Source organism: Malaclemys terrapin, chromosome 3, assembly GCF_027887155.1.
Source record: "Malaclemys terrapin pileata isolate rMalTer1 chromosome 3, rMalTer1.hap1, whole genome shotgun sequence".
In the NCBI taxonomy this organism is placed as follows: domain Eukaryota; kingdom Metazoa; phylum Chordata; order Testudines; family Emydidae; genus Malaclemys; species Malaclemys terrapin.
Genome location: NC_071507.1, coordinates 170,467,401 through 170,482,137, shown reverse-complemented (window position 1 = coordinate 170,482,137; position 14,737 = coordinate 170,467,401). Strand labels below are relative to the sequence as shown.

General features: G+C 41.1%; 1 protein-coding gene across 5 annotated transcripts; it reads left to right on the top strand.

The window, feature by feature from the left end:
• Positions 1–2,304: 2,304 nt before the first annotated feature.
• On the top strand, positions 2,305–12,767 carry TMEM18 (transmembrane protein 18). Of its 5 annotated transcripts, none has more exons than XR_008444471.1 (7): positions 2,305–2,382; positions 3,396–3,516; positions 5,606–5,660; positions 7,322–7,415; positions 7,505–7,590; positions 8,180–8,303; positions 9,937–12,767. XR_008444471.1 is itself a non-coding variant. In XM_054023711.1 (6 exons), the coding sequence occupies exons 1-6, from the start codon at positions 2,335–2,337 to the stop codon at positions 8,181–8,183; spliced, it is 408 nt and encodes a 135-aa protein (XP_053879686.1). In that variant the 5' UTR covers positions 2,305–2,334; the 3' UTR covers positions 8,184–12,767. The 5 variants fall into 5 exon arrangements, 3 of the variants coding, with proteins under 3 accessions (XP_053879686.1, XP_053879685.1, XP_053879687.1); XR_008444470.1 differs by having other exon boundaries at positions 8,180–11,905; positions 12,694–12,767; XM_054023711.1 differs by having other exon boundaries at positions 8,180–12,767.
• Positions 12,768–14,737: the final 1,970 nt, after the last annotated feature.

Genomic DNA, 14,737 nt, shown 5'->3' with positions numbered 1-14,737 from the left:
AGAGTGAGGAAGCCCATGCTGATGGAACGGGCAGGCTCAGTGGGACCCCACTATAACAAGTGGCATCCTGGATGGGGGGGTCCAAACCTGTCACAGTGGCACAGCAAGCAGGGTAATGTGCACAGCTTGATGCTCTGAGACACTGGTGGTAATTTTAAGTGAGTTTTAAATGTGTTGGCTAGAGAACAAAGTGGTTACTGGTTTATTGTCTGTTTGCTTATTTTGGGCAAGGGGAGTAGGGACAGAAAAAGTAGGAAAATAAGTGAAGCTACCAAAAAGTTGGAGCTCCACAGGTTGCAAGTAGAAGAAAACAAAAAGATGCATAAGAGACAGACGGAATTAAAACATGGAAATTGATGAGTAAAAAGCAGCCCACCAGAAGGCCATGGACCTGACACAGCTAGAGGCTGACAAAGAATTGCACGCAGAACAGGCCAGACAAAAAGCTGCTCTGGAACTGCAAGCCAGATAAATGGAGGCAGAAGCAACCAGGCAGAAAGCTGCCCTGGAACCGAAGGACAGGTTGAGGAAGCCCAGGCTGGTGGAATGGGCGGGCTCAGTGGGACCCCAGTATATCAGGTGGTATCCTGGATGGAGGGGTCCAACCTGTTACAGCAAGGAAAAGAGAAATAAAAGATAAAGAATTAGTTAGTCTAAGAACATAAGCTGAAATCTTAAGAGCAACTATGTTGACACAAACTGCCCAGATCATTAGTTTACAAAATGAATTAAACAAAGGAAAGAAGGAACAGGAAAAAATGATTCAAGAAATGAAGGAATGGAAACAAAAGGCAATAGATATGCAGGCTGCAGTGAGAGTTGTTCTCTCAGATGCAGGAGAAAAAGGGGAAGTGACTCGTGAGGCACATAAGCAAATATTAAGAGTGAATAGAAGGGTAATAGCAGCAATAAACTCTGGTACTAACCAGTGGATTGGCAAAGAAACAGAATCAGATGAAGAGGGTTTTGATTCTCCCTCTTACAATTATTTAAAAGGTTTCCCTCAGGACCTTATGGTCCACTAAGCAAAGAACTGGAAGAATTACGAAAGCTGCCTTTTATGGCCCCAATAGTTACACCTATTGTCACTAAAACTACTGCACATGGAAATGAGGGAGGATGAGAAGAGCAAACAGAGGAAAGACCCTATACCCTGGAACAAATTAAGGCCTTGGGGAAATCCATGGGTTTTCTAAGTAAGAATACCATAGTTGGGTGGTTAGCCAAAGCATTAGGGATGCCTGGGTTAACAGGAAGAAACATTTGCGCTTTGATAAAAGAATGTATTAGCTCAGAAGACTTTGCTGGACTTCCTTGCAAAATCCAGGATGGAGAACAAAGAGAAATGTGATAGAGGAAGAAGTACTGAAATTCTTCTCCCTAAGGAAGACCCAATTGTGTGGTTCCATAAGGAAAGACAACAAACAGGGGAAAGGCCAGAACCATATATAATTAGGAAGCAATTGGTATACAAACATTCTGGGCTAACGCCATTATGATGCCATACAATTCAAAAGAGCCTTGTTGCTCGGATTCAATCCGATTTTGAGAATGGCTATGGTCTCTGACCACCCTGAATTTGGCACATTACATGAAATTGAAGAGGCAAAGAAGGTAATACAGGGGAAAGTTTCCCATCTCCAAAGAAAAAAAACAGAGCAGCTGTAGTAACCTTCTCCAATAATGGCCCACAGGGAAAAGGAGATAAAAGAATGGGACAGCATAACTTAAGCAGAGGAGAACAAAGAAAAGAGTAAAAGAAAAGTAAAAAGTCTGTTGCTTATGAGAAAAAAAAATTAGGTAGAAATTGACTTTGGAAAAAACTGTCGCAATATGAGTCTAGGGATCAGATTAATGGGTTGCCCACTAAAGAAATGCTTCGAAGATTAGCAAGTCATGAAAAAACCACATCTACATCTGCCCCACACTCCAAGATCATAGAACTGGAAGGGAGCTCGAGAGGTCATCTAGTCCAGCCCCCTGCCCGCATGGCAAGACTGAGTGTTATCTACACCATTCCTGACAAGTGTTTGTCTAACCTGCTCCCAGCAGGCTAGGAGCCAAATGTAACGGCGCACACCTCCCAGCACCAGCCAGCCAGCCAGCCACCCGTCCCAGAGCAGCTCGGCTGCGCCGTGTACACCTGCCGACCCGGGAACAAGGCTGCACAAAACACACCGACACCCGCTGTCCGCGCGTCACGCACTCGCGCACGCTGTCTTGCCCTATATATGTTGTGAAATGCCGCGAGCGCTAACGTAGCTTCCACGTCGTATCTCGCGAGACTTCCCCACTAGCTTCTCGCGAGAATGAAGGGAGGCGGCCACCACGGAGATGGAGCCGCCGCAGCGCGTGCCTACCGGGCTCATCGCGATACTGGCGGTAACTTCCCCCGTCCACCCTGGCGAGCAGCGCGCGGGGGGACCTTCATCTAGCACGGGAGGGAGGGGCCGTGGGGGCTCCATGGCGGGGCGATGGGTACGGCCCCGGGGAGGGGAGATCTCTGGGGCGCCGGTGGGTGGGGGCTGGTGAAGGGGATCGGGGGGGTGTTGGTCTCTGGTATCTCACTATGTGGAATAGTGGGAATTCGGCTGCCTTGGGGGAAGTCATGAGGTAGCTTTGGTACGTGACGTACCGGGAGTTCTTGGGCTTTCTCCGTTATTCTGGTGGCAAAGGGCTCTCTGGACATGAGCGAGTGAAGCTGTCAAACCCCTCCTTATACCGGCCCAGTTATGTGTGTCACTGGCCTCCGAATGTATCCAGGGCCCTTCTTTGCAAACACTGGTGGTGGGAGGCGTCCCACTGAGTGTAAGGCTACATCTACACTACGAGGGGGGGGTCGATTTAAGATACACAAATTCAGCCACGCGAATAGCGTAGCTGAATTCGACGTATGGCAGCCGACTTACCCCGCTGTAGGGACGGCGGCAAAATCAACCTCTGTGGCTTCCCGTCGACGGCGCTTACTCCCACCTCCGCTGGTGGAGTAAGAGCGTCGATTCGGACGCGATAAATCAATCCCCGAGAGGTCGATTTCTACCCGCCGATTCAGGCGGGTAGTGTAGACCCAGCCTAAGTGAAGTTACTCACTTGTGTAAGTGTCTGTAAAGTCCAGGCCAATCTGGTTTACTTCATTTTGTTTGTTTCCTTGTTTAAAGGAAGCTTTAAATTGGGGCTGTCTGCTTTAATGTTAAATCATTTTCTTAATTTGCATTCCAAGTCTGTGCTTTTCTGATGTCAGTAATTTAGAAGAGTAAAGTAAAATTCCAGTTTTGCAATTGATAACTGTTAATATGTAAGCCTAGAGTAACAAGGTTAGCTTTGGTACAGGTAACATGAAAGTTTATGTTCTATTTCCTAAAAGTTTCCTAATTGATTTCATGTTTTGTCTGCAGCAGACAGACTGGTCTGAACCATGGCTATTGGGTCTTGCCGTTTTCCACATCCTCTGCTTCCTGATCACGTGCTTTTCATTCCAGCGCTACCACCTGCAGATAGGGCATTTTCTCTGCATGGGTGAGTAGAGAATTAATAGCTTGCCTGAGTTTGTGTTTCAGTTTGAAATAGGCATCCATATCTTTAAAGTTATACATATTATTATACATCTCCTCTATGGCACACTAGTGATTATAATTCTGTTTGTGCTCATTTGTTATTCTATACAATCACACACCACTTAGTAATGTAATATACTGTTCAACAGAATATATATACAATAACATCCCCCTTTTTACTATAATAAGCCTGATTTATTTATTTTTTTGTGCTCTGTCTCCCAAACAGCTTGAACCAGCAACTCAAAAATAGTTTAAATCTTTTGGTCTTGTTGAAGACTTGTGCTTTGCTTAATTTAGGGTGGTTTTGTGGTTGAGAATTATTTAGCAGTTAAGTGGTTTCCATGTACTTTGTGTCTATATTGGCCTCATTGAAGATGACAAAATTGAATAGCAAGGAGGTAGCCTTGGGAAGAATAGGGACTTTGTGGTTTTTTTAATCTGTTTAGGAGGTAAGAAGAATTTTTAGGCCTTCTTTATATTCCATATACAACCGAAAAGAGTGTACATCTGGAACCTTGTGTAGGTCACCTTTAAGGTCACCCAAGCTGCTTTAACTTTGTGCCTGCGTCATTTTTCACAAAACAGTGAAGCATGAGGTGAGCATGTATGTAGACAATACACTTCCTCATTGCACCAGTGTCTCTGAAAATAAGTGATTTAAAGTTATACATATTATTATACATCTCCTCTATGGCACACTAGTGATTATAATTCTGTTTGTGCTCATTTGTTGAATAAGAACTGTTAATAGTATGGGTATATATTAGTATTAGTCCAAAGTGTGCCAGGCTTCACCTCACTGCAAGTCACTGTTGCTTTTTTCAGAGCCATAAATGGTCAATGGAAATTATCTCTCTTAACAAGAAGTGAGTTCAGGACAATTATCTGAAAGCATACAAAGTTTCAAATTTCTTTGTATAGACGTGCAACTATAATAATATGGGGAGGCTGTGAACTTCGTAGGGGCAGTATCTCAATCAGGTACAGCCAGGGGTGCAAGATACTTACATATAAAACTAAAGCCAGGTATAAAAGTTTGATTTCTTAGATAAATTTTGCGAGTAAAGTGGATTTAAGATGTTGCTTTAAATTTCTCATTTAAGAAAACAACAACACTATCAAACATACATCAAGATGTCTCATGTGGCACGTACACAGGGAGGAGGGTTGGCAAAGGACAGGAGAGAATTATTTTGGTGACTCCTAATTAGATATTTCCTAATGTCTGGTATATTGTTTTTATTTTAACCTATCCAGGCTTTTAGGCCATTGTGTTTTCTGAGAACTAAAAGGTTCTCTTAGTGTTTTTTTGCTTCTAAGTAATTTGGTAGATATTTACAACCTTAGTTCTAAGATAATTACTTATTTTTTTGGTGAGGTTTTTGCTTTTACATTAAGTTTTACAACTGAACCATCAGTAAGATTGACTAAAAAGTTGTATTTTATACTGTAGATTTGATTATATTGACCTTTTTCTACGAACTTATATCTGTGTATTTATCATTTTGTAATACTACATTTGTTTTGTGTGCTCACATAATGAGATCTCATGTGGGACACAAACATTCAGAATTATGTTTGTGCAATTAAAGTCTCAAATGTATAATAACTAACCTTTTTGGGTGGGGAGTAATAGTATATATCGGGGGTAGGCAACCTATGGCACGCGTGCCAAAGGCGGCACGCGAGCTGATTTTCAGTGGCACTCACACTGCCCGTATCCTGGCTACCAGTCCAGGGGGCTCTGCATTTTAATTTAATTTTAAATGAAGCTTCTTAAACATTTTAAAAACCTTATTTACTTTACATATAACTATAGTCTAATTATATATTATAGACTTATACAAAGAGACCTTCTAAAAACGTTAAAATGTATTACTGGCACGCGAAACCTTAAATTAGAGTGAATAAATGAAGACTCAGCACCCCACTTCTGAAAGGTTGCCGACCCCTGATATATATAATGTGTACAGGCTCAGAACTGATCACCAGCTGTCCATTTTGTCAAGAAATATTCAACCTAATATTAGTTTCCTTCTGTGATCCAGTGGCCTTGGTGTATTGTGCTGAATATATCAATGAACTGGCTGCTATGAATTGGAGGTAATTATATTAACTTCTATTTTCATATTTAAATTTTGCTTTTATTGGTAATGCTGGGTTTATTTGTATAGTCCTCAAAAGCAATTTCTAAATGAAGTATGTCCCTCAGCAGTGGAAAGTAGTGTAATGGATGGTTTCAATAGTTAACAAACAAAAACAATTTAACATTAAAATTGTAATACAATATGTGCTAAGTATTATATTTTATTTAGTACTGTATACCTAACTCTTATCCTTAATGGGGGAAATCATTTACATTCTTTTTCATATGGATCCTGTTTATGCTTTTCTTGTTTAACCTTTTTAAAAAACATTACAGATCCAGGTTATTTGTTTTTGTTTTAGTTCAAATTAACCCCAGAAAACTTGTGAAAACCCTTTTAAGACACAAGTGAAAACTGGGTTAGGTGTTTTTTTTTTGAGGAGGTGGAAGGTATTTTTTGCTTTTGGTCATGAAATTCATCCATATTTTTATTTGTGCAAGAGCATCGACATTTTTGCATGATTGGTCTCTACTCAAGAGACATAATGCTGAAACAGCAAGGTGTAATAATTCTTGTCTGTTTATATGTCTGGGTCAAGCCTGGGCTAATAATTGTATGAAGTGGGAGGTATGACTTACTGAGGTCAAACTTGGGTACCTAAAATTAAGCACTTAGAGCCAGATTTTTAAGGGCATTTAGGCGCAAAGTTGCACATGGGCAGCTAGTGGGATTTTCAAAAGTGCACAAGTACCTCAATGGAGTTAGACACCTAATTGCTTTTTAAAATCCCATTAGATGCTTATCTGCATCTTTAGGTGCCTAAATGCCTTTAAAAATCTGGCTCTTAATCTGTACTTAGACACCTAAAAAAAATTGGCCTGATTTTTCAGAGGTACTGAGCATCCGTATCTTCCCATGACTTAAATGAGACCTATAGGTGTGCATCACCCTGAAAAGGTGGTGTTTTTATTTAGACATCTAACTATTTATTTGTGTGCCAAACTTGAGACATGAATGCTTGAAAATTCAGGCCCGGATGCATACATACTTTATGTATTCAGATATCAGGAATAATTGAAATTGGTGTCTACAAAAGAAGAGCTATTTCATAAATGTAAGAGTATGTTTTCTTTCTGATGCATAAGCGTAGCTTCCTAATGTGAATGTGCACACACAATTTTCAAAGAGGCTTTTGTATCTGTTAGTCACTTTGGGTATGTCTACACTGCAGTTGCATACCCGGAACTGGCCCATGCAAGCTGATTTGGGCTTGCGAGGTTTGGGCTAAGGAGTTAATGTGGTAGCCTGAGTCAGCTGTCACAGGTTTTTAATTGCAGAGACATACCCTCAGTTGCGGTGTAGATGTTGGGGCTCAGGCTGCAGCCTAGTCGTTAGGATCCAAGGCGGGAGGGTCCTTGAGCCCAGGTTGCAGCTGAGCCCAAACATCTATACAGCAATTAAACAGCCCCTGAGCCTGTCAGCTAGCACAGGCCAGCTGCAGGTTTTTAATTGCAGTGTACAATTCTACCACATTCACAAAAATATTGTGCAGAAATGAAAAGGTAGAATTGGTTACAGTATGCATACACAGCAGAACATACATGCACAGGAATTATTTTTTATTGAAATGTAATGTATGAAGTATGCTGAGTAACACTTGTTTGTTTGTTTTTTCAGGTTATTTTCGAAATACCAATATTTCGATTCAAGAGGGATGTTTATTTCCCTAGTATTTTCAGCTCCATTGCTGTTGAATGCTATAATAATAGTGGTATGTGTTTAATTTAAGTTTATATTTATAATAAAGCAGATTATAAATTTAATGTGTCCACATCATATGTAAATATGCTTACTTTTCAGATTACCTGGGTTTATAAAACACTGAATGTAATGACTGAATTGAAGACGCTACAGCAAAAAAGAAGAGCAGAAAAAGAAAAGAAAAAGTGAATATTAATTGATTTATTTTTAATAACACTTTATGTAACCATTCCTTCCATCGTGTTTTTTTTGTTTGGTTTGGTTTTTTATTGTTTTTTTTTTTTTTTGGGTACCCTCGTCAGCTACAAATGGTCCTTGTTTACATGTGATATGAATATGGCCATGCAAATAGAAAAAAGCTGATTTTAAAAAAACCTTCATGCTCTTTACCATACAGTAGTTTGTTTTGTGCTGCATCAATGTTGTAGCCTCAGCTAGTTTAGACTTTCATATCTTCTGCTCAATAATTACTTGTCCATAAATTACATATTTATTTCATAGGGTGCTCATTAAGGGTCTGATTTGAAATCCACCTAAAGTTAATTGGAGCTTTGGTACAGATTTCAGTGGGTGGTGGATCATACCCCATCTTTGCTTACAGTGTTTTATTATGAAATTCAAATGTTGATACATTGGGGGGGAAAAAAACTGTAAAAAAGGTATTGTGGATCTCGTGCATCCCACCAGGTGTATGTTAATAAGCAACGCTTACAGAATCAGTTTACAAATAAAAAGTGTTTTTTTTTTTCTAACTCCCGGTCCTGTAAATTTCAGCTGAGACGTGATGGTCAAGATGGGTTCTGAAAAATATGTGGCAGTCATGGTGGATAATCAGCCGAACATGAGTGCCCACTGCAACACTGACCAAAAGGACTATTGCAATCCTGGAGAATCTCAAGTAAGAGTAGGAAGGCTGCTTTACCTCTGTATCTGGCACTGGTGCAACCAATGCTGGCATACTGTATCCAGTTCCGGTGTCCACAGTTCAAGAAGACTATTGATATATTGGAAAGGGTTCACAGGAAAGCCACAAGAATGATTTAAAGGATTAGAAAACATGCTTTATAATGACTGAGCTCTTTAGGTGGGATACCCAAAAGGGACTTAGACATTTGCAACATAGCATCACAATGCCTAACTGCTAGGCAACAGGAGCAGCGGGACCCACAAAGCTAAGATGGTCACTTAAGCTTCCTATATGATGCATGGGAAGAGCGAGGCACCTAAGAATGCGATCTTCAAAGCCAGCACACTAGGCAGGGAGTCGCCTAAGCTAGCAATGGCAAATGCTGACCAGAGTGGTATGTCCTAAGACCCGTCTGTCTGTCGGAGATGGTGCCTATCTTTCCTTAGCAAGCTGTGACTGGAAACCCCTCTGGAATCGTGGCTTAGGAGCCTAAGGCACTTCTTGCAGAAATGAGTTAGAGGCCTCTGTTGCTCCATACAAAGTGGGGCGCTGCCCACTTGACAATTTTTAGCACAGTGGAGAAAGCACTCACCTTGGATGGGGGAGAGCCAGGTTCAATTCCCGTCTCTGCCAGAGAGGGAAAAGATTTGAATAGGTAGTTTCCTACACCTCAAGAAGGTGCTATAATCCATTAGCTATGGGATATTGTGATGTGGGTCTCTCTCAATCTCATAAGATGTTCCACGAGGATCCATGATGATTGATTGGAGCAGGGTGACTGGGTGCAGGATTTTCCACTTCCTAGGTGGGTGCTCTAATCACAGTGCTACTGTCATATTCTCTGTCACCCAATGACTGTTCCACTGTGGCTAAAAACCTAGTCATTGGGCCAAAGATGAATGCAGTATGACTGAAAAGATGATCTGATACAGACTTCCAAAGAACATATTAACATTAAAGGCTGAATATTAATCTGCATAAGCAGAATAATACTAAGATCCCAAGTTTACACACATATATAAACTTAAGGGGACTACTCAAGTGATTAAAGTTAACGCCAATGAGACTACTCATATGAGTAAAGTTAAGCATGTGCATAAGCTTTTGAGGGATGTGGGCCCATGTTTGTATCACAAGTGTATTTAGGTTGTGGTAAACATGTACAGTGATTTGGCTGCAGATAATTTCCTTGATCCTCTCTACAATAAGACTGACTATAGCTGTGTAAAAACGCTTGCCCCACCAGTGGAAAAAATAGGATTTTGTGAAAAGAGGTACTGGTTGTTTTTACTTATGAAGTCATAGTATGGCAATCTGCCATTTGCAACAAATATTGTTTTAGTGTTGTTAGTGTTGTAAATGGCTATAATTCACCCTTAATCAAATTAATAAGTTTTCACAATCTGTCCTTTTAATGTGAGATAAGGAAAATGAAAAATAGTTTTTCTAGAACTGTATAAAATTCTCATGGGATCGGCTATTATAAACAAAACTGCTATGTCTGAACTTAGACATATAAGAGAATTCATAGAGCAGTTCTCTAAGTTATAAATAAATGTAACGGGGGAAAAAATAAGGACCCCTTCCTGTTTCCAAGCATCCTGTACTCTATTTCTCTTTTTAGATTCTGATCTTGCAAGCTGATCAATGGGGACAGTTCTCTGCACCTTTGTGGAGCTGAACCAAAATCAGTGAAACTCGTGCACGCCCAAGAGTCCACCCACACAGATCACCTTATAAGGGCTGGACCCTTCAGCATCAGGGACATGTCTGGCTTTGTCTTGTACAGCAAGACAACAATGTTGGAGCAGAATAAATAACATACTGCAATACTTAACAGAATAACATATATGCCAATACGCAATCTTTAAGTAAAAATGACAGTTTTAGCATTAAGGAAGTTGGACATCACCATAATGCTACAATAATTTGCATACTTTTAAGTGGATAGAAGCTGGATGTTTTCTTCGTTAAAAATCAATTAATACAAAAGCACAGTGGCTTTTTTTTCCAAAGTGTGGATGATATGTGCACATTCAGAGAGAATAGGTGCCAAATCAATAAAGTAGGTATTTTTTTTTTAAAATTGGAGTCTTCGCTTTGTTCAGCTCCAGGAAACATTAAAAAGACACTTTATAATGCTAAGTATAATTGAAGCAGCACATGGTTTTAAGCCTTCTCTGTTAAAAGGTCTCTTAAAGATAAGTAGCGATACATTTAAGAAAAATAATTTAGTTGTATAAATTAATGACTGCAAACTGAGCCAAATGTGATTTCCAAATGAAGTAAAATGTAAATAACAAAAGTATTCCTGCATTTTTTTCCCCATGGGATTATCAAGCCTTACTTATGTTGATTACTTTTCCTTTAGATAACCTTTTTGTGTAACATTATGAAGGAAATTTTAAGTTTTAGAGTGAGGGAAATAACATTTTTTATTGTTTTTTGTATGTATTTCATTTTTTTTATCATTTGAAAAAGTGTTTTTAACCATAAGAGCATCCCCTAGAGAATTAAATGGAAAGTGACGATTGTGTTGGTTATAATAGGAATGGATTTATGAAGTGATAGAACAATAAATGTAACCTAAAAGCCTACGTGCTGACAAACCTAAAATAATTACATCCTGAATTCAGACAGTTTTTGCTGGCTTCAGCTTTCTATATGTATAAGTAACTTGGGACTGACTTTATTTGTGGTGGCAAGCCTGAGTCCACATGCTTTGCCTGGAAGATTTCGCCTTCTCAGTGAACCTGGAGCAGCAAAGACACAGCCAAGGAATAGCTGCTCTACTAACTACTGCAGACTTTGGGCTACAAAAGGGAATTTAGTCATTGGATTCATGTAACCCGCAGAGACAAGCTACACCTCCAACATGCCCTGATCTCTTCTCAGTGCGATGGGGAGAGTCACTGTGGAATAATGCTAAAAGGTGCATGAGGAGTATGATGTCCACCTGTCATCCTTCCTGTAGCCCAGCTTTCTGTGTATTTGAATCATGGCACTTGTAGTGCATTAGGTGCTTCTGAAAGGGGGGCAATTAGGACTGTGCCCTAAATTTGCTAAAGAACCCTAAATGTAATAGAATTTGAAGTTAACATCATTCCAAATGCAAAACTGGTTAATGAGGTGAGGTGAATTTCCCCACAGACACTTGATGTGGCTCTGTCTGGAAACTTGAAAAGAGGAGAAGAAAACACAAAACGGAGGAGTCAGTTTTTATCAGTGCCATTCTATATAAGAGGACACACTCTCTGGCTTGGAACAGGTTTACTGAAAGTAATGTTTCTTTAAGTTAAATAAGACAAAAAGTCAAGATTATTTTGCCCCCTTTTTATTTTAAAGTTGAACTAAATCTGTTAAGAATAAGGACATCTACTAGTACTGACATAGACCCCAATACAGCGATCACTTAGGGCTAGATTTTGAAAGGTATTCAGATGCCTGAAGATGCAGATTGGTGCCTAATGGGATTTTCAAAAGTGTTTAAGCAAGTTAGGCACCTAACTCCCATTGATTTCAATGGGATTGACCATTAAGAACATACATAATTTTAAAACATGAGTAATTGATGGGACTACTCACATGCATAAGTTATGCATAGATTTAAGTGCTTTGCTGGATCAGGGCCTCAAGTAGCATACTCATTTTGATAAATTTATCACATATGCATTTCAGAAAATGTTCAACATAGCTTCTGCTAGGGTACTATATTAACTTTACAAAAAAAAAAAAAAAAAAAAAAAAAAGCCAAGTTTTAAAGGATTGTCATATAGAGGAGGAAGGGTTTGGGTTCCCTTTTTTACATAGGTTTTAATAGTATAAAAGCATTGGGGAAAAGTTTGAAGTCAAAAATAACATGAATTTTGGTGATCAAAATTACACGGAAATTTTGGACTCAACCTTTTCCAATTGCTTGAGCTATAGCAACTGTTTTTGTTGTTTGTTTGTTTTTAATGAAAGAGGTTCTATGTTAGGGATTCAGATGATAAAGAACCAAGTTTCTAATTTAGTGACTTTTTATTCCTCTCTCATTATTTTGAACTGTTTTTAACATATATATTAGTCTTATGCTTTTTAACATAATTGGGGAAAAATACTTGCAAACACTGTAACTTTACAGTGTGTCTAAAAGCAGTTTGTTAACCAAAGTCTGTATCTCGGCACAGAAAACGCAGATACTGTATGTCTATATTTGTATCCAAGTTAAATATTTTTAAATGGAAAACACCCCAAAAATCTTGTATATGTTCAAAAAATAAGGGTCAGTTTACATCCAGTACAGCTGTAATATGAGTAGGGAATACGATGGTTAATTAGGATTTATGGGGCCCTATGCAGTTTTATTAAACTGGTGCCCCTGTTCCCGATTTGCCCTTAGCAACACAAATGTAAGCTTACAGTATTGAAAAACTTGCCACATGCACTTTATTAAAACCAGCTTAAACAAGTTAAGCACTCTATAATGTTGATGGACTATTTGTCCGTTTCCCCTACCACCACCATCATTGCTGACACACACCGAGTTTCGTATGGAGCAGACACTGCGGCAGCCTGGGCTTGCAGCCTGGAGGGGGAGGGATGAGGCAGCAAAGGATACAGAGCTGCCGTGCTGGTGGGGGGGATGGGACAGAGGGAAGTGGGGCTCCAGTTGCTCCATGGGGCCTGGGCTGAGAGGGCTTACCTAGAACAAGGAGCACCCACTGGTCAAGGTGTCCATCCAGTGGGTGCCAGTGCTACCTCCTGCCCAGCATGGTTGAGGAACCCCTGGCTCCCTGGCCTCTGCATTCAAATAATAGCTGGGGCGCGTGCACAGCGCCCTCCCACCAGCGCTGTCCCATGCCTGGCAGGGGCCCAAGTGTGGAGAAAGGAGATGGGCGGGGGGGGCTGTGCGACAGAAGAGCCCAGCTGTCCACAATGGTTCAGCAACCAGAAACCCCTGGGCCTGCCATCGAGCCTCCCCCTTGTACCACCAAGTGGTACGAGCCTCTGGGGTGAGGAGATGGGGCCAGAACAGAGCTGCAGAGGCTGAGAACTCCTCTCTGCCCCCGTCACTGGCAGGAGCCCTCAGCTGGCAGCCAGCTGGCCAAGAGGAGTGAGGGGGCAGGGAGAAGGCAGCCCTGGGCCTGCTGGCCAAGAGCAGCTGGGGGGGAGGGGCTGGGCCAGAGAGGAACCAGCACCTTGCCTGCTTGGCTGTGGCGCGCATGGAGCATCAGGCCAGCACACACTGCCCTCTTTGGCAGGCTCCCCTGAGCACCCAAAAGGGCTGTCCCTGGTCCTGGTGGTGCCCCAAATTTTCTCATGCCCTACGCAGCTGTATATGCCTAAGGACGGCCCTGATTGAATGTTTCACACACAAAAACTGACTTCTTATTTCTCTTGCGATATTTTCCATACTGCCCATCTCCATAGTAGCTAAGCAACTAATTGCAACATATAGGAATGAGCAAGAATTCTGAGACTGTAAACACTTCAGAGCAGATACTTTGTGTTATGTATATTTTTACTATTGTAAAGTGCCCCATGCACTCATGATTTAAATAAAAACCTCTACAGGAAAATCACTTTAAAAGGATAATTTATGCATCACACTGCAATGTAAGGTCCAAATCCAGCAGACAAGTATATATATGCTTAATGTTGATTCTGGTGGAATTACTCATGGTAGTAAAGTTAAGCATGTTGGTAAGTGCTTGCAGGGTCAGGGCCTAGTACTGTAAATAGCTTTTAATTAAATAGTAGTGGAACTGGTTAAAACAAAACAAATTTCTTAAAATGGATGAACTCCAAGTGCCAGTTATGACGTACACACAAATTCAGCCCAGAATCAAATAAACAGAATAAACTACCCTTTCTTCCCAACTCCTCATTCAAAGGCCTGAGAAAAGAGGCTTTGCACAGTGCCCTGAAGGCCAATAGGTTCAGTTAGATCAGCGGTTCTCAAACTGTAGCAACGTGAGGACCCCCATTTTGATTTAAAATTTTTCATGGACCCCCCAAGCTCTCCACTCAGACCCAAGCCCTACCCCCACTCCACCCCTTCCCCCAAGACCCCACTCCTGCCCCACCTCTTCCTGCCCTAGCCTCTCCTTTTTCCTGCTCCTTCCCCTCCCTCACACCGCCTCCTGCACGCTGCTCAACAGCTGTTCCCCGGCATGTAGGAGGCACTGGGAGGGAGTGGGAAGAGTTGATCAACTGGGCCCATGTACCCGCAGGGGTCTGCAGACCCCATTTTGAGAAACACTGGGTTAGATGAATAAAGGACACAAATTCCAAAGTCGAGAGCCCTTCGTGCGAGGCATCCTCCCAAACTAGTCATTCAGATCTTAGGACTGTAAGCACATGAGAAACCTCAGCTATCATGGGAGGAAATGTGCAGAAAGGCAGTCTCTCATAAATTAGGACCTAGGGCTTTATGAGTCTTA